Genomic DNA, 20,321 nt, shown 5'->3' with positions numbered 1-20,321 from the left:
TCACTGAAGTGATTTGTCCAAAAAAAAAAAAACCATTTTCAGAACAGGGCAGCGTGGCATGGATTCTGGAATCAGACCTATCTGGTTTCCATTTCAAACCCTTTGAGCCTCTCACTAGTTTTGAACCTTTGGCACAAGTCATTTAATTCTCCAAGGCTCTGTTTCTTTGTCTGTAAAATGAGAATATTAGTGCCTACACTAGAACTCTTCCAAGGTTTGTGTGAATGAATATATGTAAATTGCTCAGCATGTTGCTAGGCACATAAGCAAATGCTCAATAAATATTAGCTATTGTTGTTACCCAGAGAGGGACTAACTGAGTGTGTTGAATGACACCCTAGGCTTCCTGACAATGTCACCTTCGAGGAAGGGGCCCTGATTGAGCCACTGTCTGTGGGGATCCATGCCTGCCGGCGAGCTGGAATCACCCTGGGGAACAAGGTCTTTGTGTGTGGAGCTGGTAAGAAACAGATGATACTGTGGTTATGAGTTCCTTAAAGGGTAATGTGGAGATCCCTCTGCCCGTCTCATTCCCCCACCAATGGCTGGAATTGGTCCTAGAATCTTTCTGGGTGGAAGAGGATTACGATGTCCCATTCCCTCAGTGACCAGCACTTTGCTAAATAAACTATCTGCAGACATAATAGTATTTCATGTTATTTCCTAGGCAATATATCTGTTTTTGTTCATTTAAAGAATGTAATTTGGGATGATTTTTTTAACTTGACAGGGAATATTTTTGGTAGTTAAGGGAAAGGTGACTTTCTGAACTTAAGTCATGCCAGAGAAGTGGTCTCCTGGTCCATCCAGGAATGAAGTGGGTCCTGCCCATGGCCAGTGGAAGGAATGGAGTCCAGTCCACCCTGAGCCAGCACTCGGCTTGCATTGGGGTTGCAGCTGGCTGCGTTCTCTCCTCCCCTGCTTCCAGCCACCCAAACAAAACCCTAGCAGCCTCAGACTGAACCATTCTAGGTGTCTAATGCTAGTGACACAGACAACATGCTCATACTCCTTGTGGGTGTGATTTGGTGTTCCTCACACACCCTTTTAGGCATAATTGACATATAACATTACCTTAGTTTCAGGTACACGTGATGATTTGATATTTGCACGTATTACCAAATGATCAGCACCATAAGTCCAGTTAACACCTGTCACTATACATAGTTACAAAAATTTTTTGTGATGAGAACTTTTAAGATCTACTCTTTTAGCAACTGTCAAATATGCAACATGGTATTATTGACTATAATCATCATGCTGTATGTTATATCCCCATGATTTATTTACTTTACAACTGGAAGTTTGTACCTTTTGACCCTCTTCACTCATTTCACTCACCTCTCACCATGCCCCCTCTGGAAACCATTTCGTACTGTTATTTGTGAGTTTTGTTGTTTCATTTTGCTTTTGTTTGGATTCCACATGTAAGTGAGATCCTACAGTATTTATCTTTGTCTGATTTATTTCACTCAGCATAATGCCCTCAAAGTCCATCCATGTTGTCACAAATGGCAAGATTTCTTTTTTTTACAGCTGAATAATATTCCACTGTGTACATATAAACCACATTTTCTTTGTATATGCATCTGTTGATGGACACTTAGGTTGTTTCCATATCTTGGCTGTTGTAAATAATGGTGCAATGAACATGGGGTACAGATATCTTTTTGAGTTAGTGTTTTTCATTAAATACCCAGAAGTGGACTTACTGGATCATCTGGTAGTTCTATTTTTAATTTTGTGAGGAAACTCCATACTGTTTTCCACGGTGCCCGTACCAATTTACATTCCCACTAACAGTGCATGAGAGTTCCCTTTTCTCCATATCCTTGCCAACACTTGTTATTTCATGTCTTTTTATTTTTATTTTTTTTCATGTCTTTTTAATAGTAGCCATTCTGACAGGTGTGAGGTGATATTTCATTGTGGTCTTGATTTGCATTTCCCTAATGATGAGTGATGTTAAGCAATGCACCTTTCCATGTACCTGTTGGCCACCTGTACGTCTTCTTTGGGAAAATGTCTGTTTAGGGGTGCCTGGCTGGCTCAGTCAGTAGAACATGCAACTCTTGATCTCAGGGTTGTAAGTTCAAGGCCCACTTTGGGTATATATATATATATATATATATATATATATATATATATATATATACATATATATATACATATATATATATATATATATATATATGAAGAAAATGTCTTTAGATCCTCTGCCCATTTTATTTATTTTTTTTAAATTTTTTTTTTCAACATTTATTTATTTTTGGGACAGAGAGAGACTGAGCATGAACGGGGGAGGGGCAGAGAGAGAGGGAGACACAGAATCGGAAACAGGCTCCAGGCTCTGAGCCATCAGCCCAGAGCCTGACGCGGGGCTCGAACTCCCTGACCGCGAGATCGTGACCTGGCTGAAGTCGGACGCTTAACCGACTGCGCCACCCAGGCGCCCCCCTCTGCCCATTTTAAAATCAGATCGCTTGGCTTTTTGCTATTGATTGTATGAGGTCTTTATATATTTTGGATATTAACCCCTTACCAGATATATGATTTGCAAATGTTTTCCCTTACTTGATAGGTTGCCTTTTTCATTTTGTTGATGGTTTTCTTTGCTGTGCAGAAGCTTTTTATTTTTTTAAAGTTTATTTTTATGAGAGAGAAAGAGAGAGGGGGGAGGAAGAGAATCCCAAGTAGGCTCCATGCTGTCAGTACAGAGCTCAATGCAGGGGCTCAGTCTCACAACTGTGAGGTCACGACCTGAGCTGAAATCAAGAGTTGGATGCTTAACTGACTAAGCCACCCAGGAGCCCCACAAGTGACATATATATGTGTGCATGTGTGTGTGTGTGTGTGTGTGTGTGTGTGTGTGTGTGTTTATATATATATATTTAATTTGCATAAGTAATTCCTTTTTGACATAGAAAAAGAAGTCATGCATACCACATGTGTATACACACAGAAATTCACCCATAGCCCCATCACCTATCATCCTGAAAGAGAACCACTGTGAATATTTTGATGTAGAATTTTTCAGGTTTTTAATTTTTTTTTTTTAATGTTTATTTATTTTTGAGAGAGAGACAGTGTGAGTGGAAGAGGGGCAGAGAGAAAGGGAGACATAGAATCTGAAGCGGGCTCCAGGCTTTGAGCTGTCAGCACAGAGCCCGATGCGGGGCTCAAACTCACAAACCTAAGCCGAAGTTGGATGCCTAACTGACTGAGCCACCCAGGTGCCCTGAATCTTTCAGATTTTAAAAATGAGATCATGGTAAACATGCCTTATTTTACCCACTCTTTTTAAAAAAAATTGATATATTATGAACATCTTTCCATCACACTGGATGAACGAGTTATGACATAATTTTTAATAGTTGTGTAACACCCCATTGTAGTTTGTTTAGCTAATCACCTCTTTGTTGGTCATTTCAAGTATCTTCCAGTGTTTTGACTGTGGGAGGAAACTCACAAAATTATTTTCAAAGGCAGTGTCAAAAAGCAAATCCTCAAAGAATCTGCACAGTCTCATTTTGTGGGTCTGGGTTTGTACTAAAACCGTGTCATCCAGCATGCAGATGCTGTGGGAAGCAAGTGGTCTCTGGACTGATTTTTAAGTCCCTGAACATCCTAGAGCTGCCTGAGCAGCTGGGTCAGCCCATGGAGCCAGGTCACTTAAGCCAAGGTGGTCCTCAGAGGACACCTGTAAAGGATGTGTCTCTCCTTGGGGGGATGTGATGGGTTCTAAGAGGGTAGGAGCCAGAGAGAGAACAGGACAGTGTATCTAGGCCTTCTGAGACATTTTATTCTCTTAACAAATATATTTTCTCGAGCCCTCTTCTAATTTGCCATTTTCCCCAAGAAGAGTAAACGGAAAAGTTCTAGCTTTGAGGTTGAGAGAATTAAATGGAACTCAGCAGTAGGAGCAAATTTCATGTCCAGAACAGTTCTTCATATATTCATGTACTTATGCATTCAACAGATAGTTGTTAAGGCCTCACTATGTGGTAGGCACCAGGGTAGATGCTAGAGGTGCACACAAGCTATGGTTCCTGTCCATGGACAAGGGGTGAGCTGATGTTTAATATTTCACAAACATCTCCCATTTCCTGCTTTATTTAGGGCCAATTGGACTGGTCACTTTGATCGTGGCCAAGGCAATGGGTGCAGCCCAAGTGGTGGTGACTGGTAAGAAGGTTTTCTTTTTCAATCTCCTTGAAGAGGAAACAGCTGGCCTACCGTTTAGGCCAGGGGCTTGAGAACTATTCCTTTCCTGGAGTGCTGGGTTTCTAAAGGGGCTCTTCCTCTTTTCTCCCCCTGGGGTTCAATGGTTGAAAAGCCCACCCAGGGGCAGAGGGTGGCTGCTGTGGAGAAGGTCTGGCTCTTTATGTGTGGACCCCAGATGCCCCTACTGCTCACTCAGTTCTAAGAAGAGGCTTAGCCCCTGGTCCATTTGACCAAACCCGGGAGGTAAAGAAGGTGTGCTTGTGTGTGTATGAGGTGGAGTTAGTGGGATCTATGATATGTTTATAGGAGGGTGTGCAGTGTGTGGTATGGGTGAAAGATGTGTGTATGTGTGAGGAGAGCTTATCTGTGACGGTATGTGTGGAAGCATGTAGGGTATAGAAGGGTGTGTGTGTGTGTGTGTGTGGAGAAGGCATCAGTGAGAGAGAATATTTGTGTGTGTGTGTGTGTGTGTGTGTGTGTGTGTGTAAGGTATCTGAGAGTGTGGGTGAGTGTATAGAATTGTGTGGAGTATGTGGCTATAAGGGGAGTAGGGATGTAGGAGAGTGAGTGCTTTGTGTGTGGAGAAGGTATCAGTGTATAGAAGGTATCTGAATGTATATGTGAGGACTGGGTACCCTTCAGAGAGAGAGAGAGGGAAGCCATGTAGAGCTGTGTGGTGTGTATAGGGTGTGTGGGGATGTAAAACAGTGGATATTTGAGAAGTGATCTGAGTGAGAGGGATGGGGGAAGGGAAAGGGAGAGTGTGTGTGTGTGTGTGTGTGTGTGTGTGTGTGTGTGTGTGTGCAGCTGTGTGGTGTGTATGGGGGAGTGTGAAGGTGTAGAGAGTAAGTGTTTGGGCTCAGTGACACCACCCACTACACCAGAGTTTTATTACCACTAAAACATACACCTCCATCTTCATTTTCTCTCCAATCTGCCATCCAGTTCTCAGTTTGAAAGAAACTTTTGTTCAACTTTAGATCTGTCTGCCACTCGGTTGTCTAAAGCCAAGGAAGTTGGGGCTGATTTCGTCCTCCAGATATCCAAGGAGAGCCCTAAAGAAATTGCCAGTAAAGTGGAAGATCTGCTGGGGTGCAAGCCAGAAGTTACCATCGAGTGCTCGGGGGTGGAGCTGTCCATCCAGGCGGGCATCTATGTGAGTAGGATGTGGGTCGCTGAAGCTGGTGGGCAGCTCTGGGAAATCAGTGCAGGGTAGATAGCAGTAAGGAGTGCTAGGAACAGGTGTCTCCACCCTTGTTATGTGACCCCCCCCCCCCAACACACAAGCAAAATTAGGTAATCTAGGTATCCCTGGTGGTTTTTCTTATTTCTTTTTTTTAATCTCACTTGTCTAGTACCCTTATTAGGTCGGTATAAAGTCTAAACAAGGTAACAGGCTATATGGGCCTTGAAAAATGTTAAGAGACACACCCCTTTAAAATGGGGTTGCTATCATGATCATATCTGTGGTGATAAAAGCAGTGCTATTGGTAAAAAGATAACAGAAGGAAGAGGGAACCATGTCTTAGTTGTGTGTGGGAAATCCCTATCTTCTTTAATTGAGGAAAACTGCAGTCTTTGAGTCATTGATACAAAGTGAGAGCCATTCATTTAGTTAGTCACAAAGGTGTGGTGATTTTTAGGGTCACAGTTGGCCACTACTCTTCTGTCCCAGACCTGGCAACAGGTAGCTGCCAACACCTGATTTGCACCTCGGCAACCCCCCAGTAGTTTATGGGAAGTTGGCGGAATGGGGGTGGGGAATGGCATTGATACCAAGTATGAGGAAAAGAGGGGAGAAAGAATACCTTCTAGGCTTCAGCCTCACCATGTGCTGTGTCTTCTGCTGGGTACTTTATAAATGTGGTGCCAGATCTGCCCAGTAGCCATGAAGATTAGTTATCACTTCCTACATTTTACCACAAGAGGCCTGGTGACTTGCCTTGAACACACTGCCCCAGTGCCTGAGTTTTTCTTACTCTGTCCACTGCTTAGGAGAAAAGGGAAGAAGGGGACCAGGAGCCAGTGGGCAACCATGCTGGCATAGGAGGGACTGGGCTGAGGAGGGTGGTGGCAGCAGCCTCCAGCACTGCGCACACAAGCCCCTGCATCCCACATTGCTTCCTCGCGGCAGTACAGGCTTCCTCCTTCCTTCTGAGTCACAGCTGGGTCATGCGTAAGGGCACTTTGTACCTGCAAGACATTCTGGGGATGGCAGAGCTGCCTACCTATTTTCCTACCTGAATACCCGTGGCATCAGGGGCTGAGGAAGTGTTGGGAGGGCGGGGAGGAACAGGTGCCACTTTTTCTTTGTCTTAAGTTCCAGCTGGAGCCGGCCCACCCTCTGCTCCACTGTCAGAGATGACAGTTGCCATGTGGGAAGGGGCAAAGAGAAACCTTTCGGTCTGTGTGTGATTAGTCAACCAGTGACTTGTCTTGGGCTCCTGCTGCGTTCCGGCTTTGTGCTGGGCACTTTGAGGGTATGATGAATAAGGTGTGTCCCTCTTCAAGTTGTTGGCAGTCAGTGACCCCCACTCCAGAGGAAGGCAGTAAAAGCCATGGCTTCATAATGCAACACTCTCTTCTTCTCCCCTGCCTGGAGAACATTGGGAACAGTTGGCATCTATCTCCAGCTGTTGATGGTGGGGGCCCGGTTGCTAGGCTACCTGAGGCATCTGGGCCTGAAGCCAGTACCTCTCCTGAGTGGGGAATAGAGCCATTATGCATGACAGATGCTATAGGGTGCTGCAGGCCACCCCACCAACAGGCAGGTTAGGTGGAGGCATCTTATATGGACACACCTGAGAGTCACTTTCCTGGCAGGTTTGTGACTAGAAAATGTCTGGGAAGAAACATGGCAAATGCTTAGGGTAGAGTTCATGACATCTTGGTGCAGAGGTCCCACCCACAAAACAATAGTCAGGTAGTCCAAGCATTCCTTTGCCTGTGGTCTGCAAATAGCTGGCCTCCTGGCAGCTTGGGATGGCCAGCTTGGTAGTATTCCTCCTTCTCACTAGGTAGAGAGGAAATACTGATGGGGAAACAGTTTTTCTAAACAATTTATCACTCAAAAAAGTTTTCTGTGGCTCACTCACAACTTTGACCTCACCTCCCACCCCACCCCACCTTTTCCAGTGGGGATAGCAACATTTTCCAGTGGTGAGAGCGCCTTTCCTAACTGACAGTGTTCATAAGTCACAGTGGTTTGTAAGTGACCCTGTGCTTCAATAAAAACAGAAAACATGCTGAACGATGAGCCCATCCTAGTGCCGAGAACTGTGATTTTTATCCTAACAGCCCCACCGGGGAAGCATCATCCTGATCGTATACATGAGGAAGCTGCTTGAGAGGGTCCCATAGCTCAAAAGTGCAGAGTCCAAAGTCACCCCCATTCTGCAGGCTTCTCTTCATGGCATTTCCTTCCCCCCATAGGCTGTGATGTGTGGCTTTTTGCAGCTCCACTGGTTAGACTGGTCCCAGTAAGTGCTAGCTGCTCCCAACTATAATGAAAATGAACTATTTTTCCATCTCTCACAGTACTGACCACAGTGATCCCCAAAAATCTCTGGTGGAGGCACAACACTCATGTGGAATCAGTGGAATGAGTGGAGATTGTCAGGAGAAATTTCATTCTCTGGCCCATTCTAAGGAGGGAAACTGATAAGGCAGATAGGTGTTCAAGGCAGACAAAACCTATTGTGGCTGATACTGTTAGGATGAATGTCTCTGGAACAAAAATATTTCTAAATGCCAGCCAGCCTGTGTGTGTAAGGCAGTCTTTAAGCCAGAGAATTCTAATGGCCCTCCCCATTTGTATGTGGTGGGTAGTTTTATCACCAAGAGGGTGCTTCCTTAGAGGTTTGACCAAAGTGCTGTCTTTTATGGGGTTGACATTCTGGAGGAGGGGCAGGTGCTGAGATGAGGTTGTACCTGAACCAACATCTGGTACTGAATTAGTAAAGCTTTGAAAGATGCTCAGGGCCTGAAGGTTAACTGTTGGTAGGGGAGATTTCTCACTGGGGTCTGGAGAACTTGGCTATTTCTTAGGAGGCTGTAGACAGCCGAGGGTGCTCCCAGTGTACCTGGTCCTCCTCTGGATCTTCACAGAAGATAACTCTGCTGCTCTGTTAAGTATGGTCAACATATGGAAGAGTTCACCAGTATAGAAAGAATCTTATTCTCTGGAACATTTGGGTACTCACCTGATGCAAACAGATATTTATTTGTGCGAGAAGTCTGCATTTTCTGATCTTCTGAGTTTTCTTGGTCTTATCTCCTCTTCAGGCGACTCGTTCTGGTGGGACCCTGGTGCTCGTAGGACTGGGCTCTGAGATGACCACTGTGCCCCTCGTGCACGCAGCCACCCGGGAGGTGGATATCAAGGGCGTGTTTCGATATTGCAACACGTGAGTATGTTGTGGGTGAGCCAGGGTAGTGAAGGGCCAGCAAGACCCGAGCGTGGCCTCTGGAAACAGGATCCTCTCTTGTTTAGTCATGAGGGACTTTTCCTTACCACACTGACAGCCACGCAACATGGTAGGGATCCAAAGACAGAGCATCAAACAAGAGGGCAGAGATGGCAGAGGGAAGGATGGACAGCGGGAGGCAAGGAGGGGGATCTTGAAGCATGCTCTTCTTGGATGTCTGCCCCTTATCACCCAGGCCCTCTCTTTTCCATTTCCTCAAGTGGCCACATCTTCATTGTCCTCTTTTAAAGGGAAGAAGGAGAGAAAGGGGACAACAGAACAGCAAGAACTCAAGCCCCTTGGTTTCTAGCCCAGAGCCCCAGGGCCCACCCTGGGAAGTGAGAGGGTCTTAGTTCACCCCACCTCATGTTCTGTGGTTCTGCCCTCTCCCCATCTGGGGAACTTTCCCAGGACCACCTTCCCTACTAGCGTCTGTCTATGACCGTCTATGACCATTCCTTCAGCAGAGTGCTCTTTTCTGATGAACTCTGCCAAGTCAAGCTGCAAAGGGGTGTGGCTGGGTTATCATGAGCTCCTTCTCTGAGGCTAATCTGCCTTTTCACAGTGGCCTCCATATGCCTTATGCCTTCATGCCAAAGGAATTCTAAGCTTTGTGACAGACATTGCAGAGGGGTGGAAGCATTTGGGATCAGACTCTGGATTCCCAAGTTGCAAGTCATAAGATCATTTCCACCATCGTTGGGCTGTAGAATAGACTCGCCAGGACCACAGTGCTATAAATAAAAATGGCCAAGCTGATCTTGTGCTTGGTAGTTTGGGGACCTAGTTCTTTCCTCCTGCAGGTTGAATGTAACACTTGTGATCTTTTTACAGGTGGCCGATGGCGATTTCAATGCTTGCATCCAAGTCTGTGAATATAAAGCCCTTAGTCACCCATAGGTTTCCTCTGGAGAAAGCTCTGGAAGCCTTTGAAACATCCAGAAAGGGATTGGGGTTGAAAGTCATGCTTAAGTGTGACCCCAATGACCAGAATCCCTAATATTAATTGGGCTCTGCCCTCACCATTTCCGCCCCACCCCCCACCCCCCACCCCCCAGTATCTCCAGGGGGGGATGGGCTTTGAATACAGAAGTTTCTTTTGAGTAATGAAAACAATTCATTATAAGCAGAAAGCCTTACATGGAGGAATTGGTGTGCCTTAAAAACACAAGTAGGGACAGTTTGGGGGAATTTGCAGCCAGAATGACCTGTTCATGCAGAGCAAAGTTCAGCAAGTAGAGCAGAGTTTGGTGTAGGTACTGGGAACTCCCCTTCTTCCTGGAGCGCCTGAGTTGAGTAAGGAAAGAAATCCGCCCATTGGGTTCCTGGTTCCACCACGACTGGCCAGGTGGGGATGGGAGCTGAGTTATGAAGAGGTAACTTTATCAAGACTTAACTGGCCCAGAAATTGATTTTCATGAAAATCTCAGCTCAGGGTCTGGGATGAAGCATTCTCAGCAGTTTTATAGTTTAGAGCACAGTGTTTCTAGACATAAGTGCTATTTGGTTTGATGATAAAAGACTTTAAGGGACTGACCTTCCTGCATCTAGGATAATTTTTAAATCTATCAAGAAAACAAAACAATGCTGAAATCCCTCATAAGGTCCAACCAGCTTGCATTCTCCAAATGTAAAAAGAGCCAGGCAAGTTCTCAATATTGCTTAAAGATCACCTTTTCTTGAATTCCTAAGGGTTCTCTGTAACTTAAACTACCTTCCCAGCGCTCCCCACCCCCACCTGTCTGCTTTCAGGGGCAGTCCCTGAGGGCTCCTTTGTCACTAGACAACGGGGGAGGGGTCCTCACAGGATTTGCCCCCAAAGTGTCTGGTCAGTGCACCCGTCTTCCCACCCCACAGGGTTAGCATTCCTTTCACATTCACTGATGATAGACAATTCCATTTAATTCTGGTAATTATAAACAGAAAGCCTTCCTCTTCACAGCTGTTAAATAAAGCTCTTGGTGTCTTTCTGTTTGAATGATCTCTCCGATCTTGTTTTGATCATGGGGTTTTCTTGGGTAAGATTTGGGTCCAAATCACTTTTTTGCCCATTTGTGACTTTGAGACTATTGGTCAGGAATGAGGATATTGTAGCTGTGACCTAACTTGGGCTGCAGCCTTTTAATCCTTCACTTCAGCTGGGAGTGGAGGGTGAGTTTGAAGAGGTGCTGGCTTTCTTGTGACTGGGGCAGGCCATGATCGCTGCTTGGAATTCCTCAAACTGCTTTGGGTAATAAATTGTGCTTGTGGTACCTGACTGCTGCCACCTGTTTGTGCCCCTTTGTAGGGAGGAATGGACTCTGGCTACCCATTTAACAAAGGGAAGGACCCAGGATTTTTGAAAGCGACACCTTTTCTGCATCAAATATAATTTCATTAACTTGGAAATTTATGTTCATGATCTCTAATCCTCACAGCAAGCCAGATACGTCAGATTATTTTACAGCTAAGGAAATAGAGACATCAAGGAATTTGCTCAAAGTCACCCACTGCTTTTCCTGTCTCATGTTCTCTCTGGAGGAAGGGGGCGAGTCTTGAGACTTCTGTGCACACTCAGCAGCCACAGAGCCCACTTGTACTTTCTTCTCTGTGTTCCGCTTAGCTCCAGGGGCAGACTTGCCAGCTGCCTCCTCTTAACTCCTTCTAGCTCTGGTGCCCAGAGTTCCTTGAATGAGGAATGAGAAGGCCTTCCCCTTCTAGATGGAAGCCTTCCAACAGAAATGCTCCTGAGGGAGGTGGATTCACTGTTAAATTCACAAGTAGCCACTTTTCCTTTGATTGTGGTTTATTGGAGGGAAAAGACCCCTGAAACTGAGAAGGACTTAGGAGCTACAGAGGGGACCCTGGGAAGGTGGGGCTACCAAGGACAAAGGCATGGGTGACCTATCTCACAATTGTGATTTGGCTGGATCTTCTAAGTCCAGTGTTGCTTGGTGTGTTGGCTGGGCTTCGTGCTGCTGCCACCAGGGCAGTGATGAAGTGAATGACCTGATGGAAAGTGGCCGTTCAGACAATACTTCCCATTGCCAAATCCCCTCACTGCTCTTAAGCCACTAGACAGTTTCACAGCTCCCAAGCAGGGGCAGCGAGGGTGATAGGAGAGGAGGGGCTGTGGGTGGGCTGCCCACTCAGTGACTCCTCTGGGTGGTGAGAGGGCCCAAGCTGGTATTACTGAGCTGTGCCTGGCTCCCTCACCCCTGCGGCCTTGTTGAAATGTTCCCCACTGACATTTGGAAGGAATTGCAGGAAGCCCAGGCATTGATTCTTCAGCCGTCTCCACTTAGTGCTCAATAAATATTGATTAACTCAGTGAATCAGTCCCGGAACCAGGAATATGGCCCTGTCGGCCTCTGTGATCACTAGTGCCTGGCACCTTGTTGGCTTTCAATCAACAGAGGACCCCACCCAACTGGCACTCCCAACACTAGGGTGGGGTGTGTGGGTGGAGAGCTGTGAAGAAGGACCCTGAAGGCAGGCTGGAGGGTGGAAAGGGGAGGCTAGCCCATGGGCCCTAAAGGAGAAAAGTGGACACAGCTCCAGCAACTTCTCTTGACATCCACCTTTGGCTACAGTGAAGTCACTGTATGTTAATGTGGAGTCACTTCTGGACCGCCAATCCCTGGTTCTCAAGCCACCCCAGGCTCACTTCTCTGTACACAGTCCTGCCTCTTCCTTCTTGGCTCGTATTTTTCTCCCTTTAGGAGAGCAGTGGGGGCATGTGGGGAAATTGCTTGGACCAGAAATTCAAAGTGTTGGAAGCAAATAGGATTTATTAGGTATTTGTTTTCCCAGAACTGTCCTCTGTCCATGATCTCAGCCTAGCTTGGAATACAGAAGGCCCACTAAGGGACCCACATCCCCGGGTAGCAGGCAAATCTCTACCGCCCCTACCCCAACTCACATAGCCAAATCCCAGAGAGTTCAGAGAGGAGCAGCATGAGGAAAGGGTGGCAGGGAAGTGGCTTGGCTTGGAGCTCATCTGCAGGAAGTACCTTCAAGACAGCAGCATGTGTTCTCTGGTGCAGTGGCTGCCTTGTCGCAGCTGCAAGCTGTGCTCCAACTGTCTCTGACCCCCACTCTCAGCACCCCTCTTGTAAAACCCTGGTGGAGTCAGGCACTGAGCTCCTTCTCCAGGTGCCTGATGGTGTTCCTGCCAAGAGATTGCTTGGTGGATCTTAATCGTCGGTGGGGGTGGTGGGATTGGGGAGTAGCCTCTGTCTTCAGGGTCTTGGACCCATCAAGCCTACAAGAGACAGCACTTCGTAAAGGGTTTGATGCCAGGATTCCTGGGTACTTTCTCTTTTCTTTTTTTTTAATTTTTAGTTTTTATTTAAATTACAGTTACTTAGCATACAGTGTAATAGTAACTTCAGGTGTACAATATCGTGATTCAACACTTCCCATACAACACTAGGTGTGGGAACAGTACAACACTTTCTAATCCTGAGCGCATCACAAACTCACTGCGATTTTCCCAGTCAGTTCCCTAATCCGAGTCTCGGTTTCCTCCCTTTTTAATAGAGGAGTGGGCCAGACGACCTCAAGGCCTCTATCATCACTGATATTGTCACCATAGACCTAATCTTTACAGCCCATCTGCTTGTACTCACTGACCTTTGTCCTACATTTTCCCTTAAGTTCTTTCCAGTTTATCTCTCAACTTTGCCAAAAGACCATAACATCCTATAACGGAAGCCAAAACTACTCAAGCAATAAAGACTGCCCTGATAAGACCCAGCCAGCCCAGACCACACAGACCAGTTTCAGCTAAAGCCCCCACTCGAGCCTGCACAAATGAACCATGGAGTGACCTCTGGAATGACTGGCAATCACCTTTACCTCACTCCTCCTTTACATAACATACAATATGTGTATAGGCATGTTTCTTAAGGCCCATGTACAACCTTATGCCTGTCTCTACGTATGATGGACAAAGACCCCCTTTTTAAATATTCATCCTAACCATAAATAAAAGGAATTCATCCACCCTTGCTTGGGAGTTACGGCTTTGGAAGTTATTCCCCTTAAGTTCCTTATTTGCTGCAAATAAATATTACATTGTGCAACAATTCACCTGGCATTTCTATCTACGACTTATCAAGGAGTGAACTCCTATCAGTTTAGTTATGATATTATACAGGGTTCCCATCATCCCAAGGCCCTGAGGAAAGAGGACCCTAGGGGGGTGGTCCTTGGGGTGGAGGTGTGAGGGGCCTTCTTGGGTTTCAGTGCCAGTCCTGTGTATGCATCTGTGTGTGTGAAGAAGTCGCCTGAGGGAGGGAGGTGAGAGGAAGCTGGGGGTGAGGAAGCTGCCTGTGGAAACACCTACATCCTGGCCATCACCTTGTTCTGTTGCTTGGCCTTAGGCTCCCATGTATAGTCCTGAAGGGGACTGTGTAGCCCAGAGTTGGGCCCTGGGAGGTCTGGCTCCATCACCGACTTCCCTGCTGGTGGTCAATGATTGGCCTTTCTGTGCTCTGCATAGGACTGGAGGCAGAAACACAGCCTAGCAGTGGGGGATAGATGGATGGGGGACCCCAGGAATCCATCCAGAGTGAGGAGGGAGCTGTGGGAAGAAAGTGGGCCTGGGCCAAAAGTGGGCCTATTCTGGGCACAGCACCACGGAGGCACAGTCAGGATGCAGCTCCCTTGGGACCAGCTCCAGCCTTCAGGAGGGTGGTGCTAAAGCCGCATGTGCCCTGCCCAGACCTCACAGGCTCTCTGTGTACCGGCCACCAGCTCCCTGGTCCTGGAGGCCTCTCCCACAGACCTGCCTCAGCACCTCCTCCCTGCAGGCATCCCAAGTGGCTCAACTGTTCAGTTGCTTGGCAGAGCCCTTGTCACCAGGAGATAATGGTATCTGTATTTTTCCTTCTCACACAGGTTTGCATTGTTAAGAAAGTAAAAGCAGATAAGTAAAAAGAAGAGAAAATCAGCATAATCTGTTCTCCAAGGATACTAATAAGTTGGAGAACTTCCTTCCAGCTTTCCTCTGTGTGGCTCTATACATATAAAGCATGCACATGCATTTATAATCAGAAATGGGAATGTACTTTACCTACTTTCCTCCCCCATTTCCCCCCATAACAGATTAGCACTTTATTTAACAATCACAATTCCCTCTTTTTTTTTTTTTTTTTTAACATTTATTCATTTTTGAGAGACAGAGAGAGTGTAAGCAGGGTAAGGACAGAGAGAGAGGGAGACACAGAATCCTAAGCAGGCTCCAGGCTCTGAGCTGTCCACATAGAGCCTGATGTGGGGCTCAAACTCACGAACCACGACATCATGCCCTGAGCCGAAGTCGGGCGCTTAACCGACTGAGCCACCCAGGCACGCCCATAACTCCCTCTTAACAACAAAAAAAAACAGGGTTAATGGAGGGAGGTGGGCAGGGCATGGACTATATGGGTGATAGGTACTAAGGAGGGCACTTAGGATGAGCACTGGGTGTTACATGTAAGTGATGAATCACTGAATTTTACTCCTGAAATCAATATTGCACTGTATGCTAACTAGAATATAAAAAAATTTTTGAAAAAATAAATACAAAATGAACAAATAAATCTACTGAAATGGAAAAACAACAAAACAAAAACAATCACAATTCTAATTGATGAGTAACAGTAATTGATGAATTAACAGTAATTGCTTTATACCATCCAACACTCCATCACTCCATCAATCCAAGAGTAACTTTCCCTAATTATCTAAAAGAAAAATGACTTTTTTCACATCATTTTCTCGAACTAGGATCCAAACACACGTGGCTAATGTCTCTTAATTTTTTTTAAGTATTTATGTATTTTTGGGAGCGTGCAAGTGGGGGAGGGGTAGAGAGAGAGGGACAGAGGATCCGAAGTGGATCAGGCTGACAGCAGTGAGCCCAAAGTGGGGCTTGAACTCACAAACCCACTGTGAGATCATGACCCGAGCCAAAGTTGGTTACCCAACTGACTGAGCCACCCAAGTGTCCCCTTAAGTTTCTTTTAATCTATTATAGATTCCCTCCATTTTGTTTAAATGTCACTTTTTAAATGTTTATTTATTTATTTTGAGAGAGAGACAGAGAGAGACAGAGATAGAGAGAGAGAGAGAGAGAGTGTGTGTGTGTGTATGCATGTGCACACAAGCAGAGGAAGGGTAGAGAAAGAGGGAGAGAGAGAATCCCAAGGAGGCTCCATACTGTCAGCACAGGGCCCCATGCGGGGCTCCATCTCATGGTTCATGAGATCATTACCTGAACAAAAATCAAGAGTCAAACACTTAACCAACTGAGCCACCCAGGCGCCCCTAAATGTCACTATTATGTTCAAGAAACTGGGTCATTTGTCCTCTACATACTGTTTTAACATTTGTTTTCATTTAATAAAGTATGTTCATTTGACAGATTGTTAAATTCCTTTTTATGTCAATAATTAAACACATCATTATTTTTAATCACCATATTCCATTGCGTGGATGTACTGTAACTCAAAGCAAACCACAATATTTTGGGTACTTGTATAGTCTACAGGGCTTGGGGCTTACAATAAAGTTGCAGTGATTATGTTGTGCATACGTTGCTTTCTAGAGTTATGTTTTAAAATGAAAATAGCTGGGTTAAAGGGTCTACACATTTTTTTTTTTAGTGTTTATTTATTTATTTATTTTAAATGTTTATTTTTGAGAGAGACAGAGACAGAATGTGAGTGGGTTAGGGGCAGAGAGGGAGACACGGAAGCAGAAGCAGGCTCCAGGCTCCAGGCTCCAGGCTCCAGGCTCCTAGCTGTCAGCACAGAGCCCGAGGCGGGGCTCGAACTCACAAGCCGTTAGATCATGACCTGAGCTGAAGTCAGACGCTCAACCGACTGAGCCACCCAGGCGCCCCTAGTGTTTATTTTTAAGAGAGAGACAGACAGACAGAGCATGAGCAGGGGAGGTGCAGAGAGAGAAGGAGGCACAGAATCCGAAGCAGGCTCCAGGCTCTGAGCTGTCCACATAGAGCCTGATGTGGGGCTCAAACTCACGAACCATGAGATCATGACCTGAGCTGAAGTTGAACGCTTAACCAACTGAGCCACCCAGGCACCTCAAGGGCATACACATTTTAAAGATGACATGGTTAGACTGGAAAACAAAATACTGTTGAAACTACCTAACAGAATCTGAGAGTGGGGTGCCCCAGGCCATGTACAATGTGGGAGAACTCTGGAGTCTAGGGAAGCTTTCAGGAACTGTTGAGGATGGGGCCATGAAGCCTCTGGCTCTCTGGCTTTAGGCCAGTCTTGGGAGGAGGCTTGGACCTCGCCATCTGTAAATTTGGATGAGTCTCCACCTCTTTGTGCCTCAGTTTCCTTTTTTTTTTTTTTTTAATTTTTAAATATTTTTAACTTACATCCAAATTAGTTAGCATATAGTGCAACAATGATTTCAGGAATAGATTCCTTAGTTCCCCTTACCCATTTAGCTCATCCCCCCCCCCACACCCCCTTCAGTAACCCTCTGCTCGTTCTCCATATTTAAGAGTCTCTTATGTTTTGTCCCCCTCCCTGTTTTTATATTATTTTTGCTTCCTGTCCCTTATGGTCATCTGTTCTGTGTCTTAAAGTCCTCATATGAGTGAAGTCATATGATATTTGTCTTCTCTGATTGTCTAATTTCGCTTAGTGTAACACCCTTTAGTTCCATCCACGTAGTTGCAAATGGCTCACTTTCTTTTTTAAGAATAGTCAGTGGTCCCTTCTAGCTCTGGGACTACTGCAAGGATGACAACAAACAGCTCCTGTAAAGGGCTGGCATGGAATTCATAGGGAACTGTGGCTGGGTTACTATGGAACAGTGGAAGACTCTCTTCCCACCATGCAAAACCTCAATGCCAGAGGACTCTGGGTACTAGTCACCAAACTTTACTAAGTCACCAGGAGGGAGTGAGGGTGGTATGTGTAGAATGTTCCTTTTTGGCTCTGGCCTCTCTTAAGTCGATGCAAGTCCACATGGCGTAGAATAAACTGGAATAGTTATTAACATGCAAATTTTGGATTCTCAGACCCCCCCAAGAATTTGACAATTTGTAGGACTCTTAAGGACTCTTGTCTGCTGAGTGAGGGATTTAAAAATCATCATATTAATTAAAGAAATTGTGGTTTATATACACAATGGAATACTACGTGGCAATGAGAAAAAATGAAATATGGCCTTTTGTAGCAACGTGGATGGAACTGGAGAGTGTGATGCTAAGTGAAATAAGCCATACAGAGAAAGACAGATACCATATGGTTTCACTCTTATGTGGATCCTGAGAAACTTAACAGAAACCCACGGGGGAGGGGAAGGAAAAAAAAAAAAAAAGAGGTTAGAGTGGGAGAGAGCCAAAGCATAAGAGACTGTTAAAAACTGAGAACAGGGGCACCTGGGTGGCGCAGTCGGTTAAGCGTCCGACTTCAGCCAGATCACGATCTCGCGGTCAGGGAGTTCGAGCCCCGCGTCAGGCTCTGGGCTGATGGCTCAGAGCCTGGAGCCTGTTTCCGATTCTGTGTCTCCCTCTCTCTCTGCCCCTCCCCCGTTCATGCTCTGTCTCTCTGTGTCCCAAAAATAAATAAATGTTGAAAAAAAAATTAAAAAAAAAAAAAACAAAAAACTGAGAACAAACTGAGGGTTGATGGGGGGTGGGAGGGAGGGGAGGGTGGGTGATGGCTATGGAGGAGGGCACCTTTTGGGATGAGCACTGGGTGTTGTATGGAAACCAATTTGACAATAAATTTCATATATTAAAAAAAAATAAAAAAATAAAAATCATCATATTACTATTTTAATCTCTTATCAAATATGTATATAATGTGCTTATACACCTTAACAATACAGATTTTCAAGGGTGCTTATATATTTGTGCTGTGTGCTTTCAAGAACACTGAAATGAGTCACCCACTTTGTGGGGTGGGATGATAAGGGACTGACATCATTGACAGTATCAAGGATTAAGATTCTAAGGAATTTCTGAAAAAACTGCTAGCAATAAACAGAAAGAGGACAACACATGACCTATGAAAGAGTGGATGAGGAAAAAGCTAAGAGGCAAAGGATTTAGTAATCCAGGGCAGGGTGAAGACAGTGACTCAGCTATGGCTTTTGGAGGTCGGGGCTGCTGATTCTGAGGAACAGCTGGGGTTTTGGCACAGCATGGAGACAGACAGGCTCCAACCAGAGCTTCCCGGAGTCAAACCGACTTGGCTTCTCCTGGTACCACGTATGAAATTCCCACATCTCACTGCACACCCGGCAGAACTAGAACCCAAGGAACACTGTTGCCCTGTTCATTGGTTCCCTGAAGCCATGCTGCCTTCTCTCAGAATAGGGTTCCAAAGGGAATGATGTTTCCAAGGGAAAGATAGACATTGTTGGGGTGGTTGGCTGGGGAGGTGTTTCTGTCATCCAGTATATGTCTGGTTATGGGCCTGCCTGGAGAAAATCTCTCAAGCATTTGGAAGAGGTGGTAAAGGAAGTGTGGTAAAGGTAGTGGGGTGTTTAGATGTCGTGACCTCCCTACAGTAAGACAGAAGTAGGTAGGTACATGTTAGGCTACTCCATTTCCTTATGACCTTGAGCAACTCACTTAAAATTCTTCAAGCCTTGGGTTCTTCATCCTTTAAACAAGAAAAATAATACCTAGCTCAAGGTTGTCATAGAAACAGAATAAAGTGATTTCTAAGTCTTTTTTTTAAGAGTAGAATTAATATTTCATTGTCACTTATAATCAGATGATAGTTGGGATATATAGTCTTTTTGTACATAAAAAAATTACAAGTTTTAAACAGCCAATGGCTGGTTATGTTTTCAGAAAACATAATTAGATTAATTCACTAATGGTGCCTTCAAGTTTTTCCTTATCAGCTCCAGATGATTCACTCACCTTGTGTCTCTTTTTAAAAAAAAAAAACTTCGGGGCACCTGGGTGGCGCAGTCGGTTAAGCGTCCGACTTCAGCCAGGTCACGATCTCGCGGTCCGTGAGTTCGAGCCCCGCGTCAGACTCTGGGCTGATGGCTCAGAGCCTGGAGCCTGCTTCCGATTCTGTGTCTCCCTCTCTCTCTGCCCCTCCCCCGTTCATGCTCTGTCTCTCTCTGTCCCAAAAATAAATAAATAAACGTTGAAAAAAAATAAAATAAAAAAAACTAGAAGGGGTGCCTGGATGGCTCAGTGGGTTAAGGGACCAACTTTTGATTTCAGCTCAGGTCATTATCTCACGGTTTGAGTTCAAGCCCCTAGTTGGGCTCTGCACTGGCAGTGTGGAGCCTGCTTGTGATTCTCTCCCTCTCTCTCTCTCTCTCTCTCCATCTCTCTGACCCTCCCCTACTCACGCTTGAGCTCTCTCTCTCTCAAAATAAATAAGCATTAAAAATAAACTGGAAGGCTGTCATACATTTGGCTTCATGCTCTGAAGCAACATTCTGTCATACATGTTAACATTAAGGAAACCACGTTGGAATATTTCTCATAACGGTAATGAAAGAAACGCTTGATCATTTTGCAAGGTCCACACCATGTGGCTGAGAAGTCAACTACTACAAGTTTATCTCCTGCACTGTTCGAGGCTTCCTGAAAAGCATACCTCCTCTCAATCTGCTTCACCATTTTGGTGGCTGGGGTCTGATAAG

General features: G+C 45.5%; 1 protein-coding gene across 1 annotated transcript in view; it reads left to right on the top strand.

The window, feature by feature from the left end:
- The window catches only part of SORD (sorbitol dehydrogenase), a 35,117-nt gene extending 24,170 nt beyond the window's left edge, over positions 1-10,947 (top strand). Inside the window, exons 5-9 of the mRNA XM_045449882.1 lie at positions 342-460; positions 4,120-4,185; positions 5,205-5,380; positions 8,509-8,630; positions 9,525-10,947. Coding sequence (XP_045305838.1) covers positions 342-460; positions 4,120-4,185; positions 5,205-5,380; positions 8,509-8,630; positions 9,525-9,690 — 649 coding nt within the window. The 3' untranslated portion in view covers positions 9,691-10,947. The remainder of the gene's footprint in view (positions 1-341; positions 461-4,119; positions 4,186-5,204; positions 5,381-8,508; positions 8,631-9,524) is intronic.
- The last annotated feature ends 9,374 nt before the right edge of the window (positions 10,948-20,321 follow it).

Source organism: Leopardus geoffroyi, chromosome B3 (assembly GCF_018350155.1).
Source record: "Leopardus geoffroyi isolate Oge1 chromosome B3, O.geoffroyi_Oge1_pat1.0, whole genome shotgun sequence".
In the NCBI taxonomy this organism is placed as follows: Eukaryota; Metazoa; Chordata; class Mammalia; order Carnivora; family Felidae; genus Leopardus; species Leopardus geoffroyi.
The sequence above is the reverse complement of the archived record's forward strand: the minus strand, read 5'-3'. Positions and strand labels throughout refer to the sequence as shown.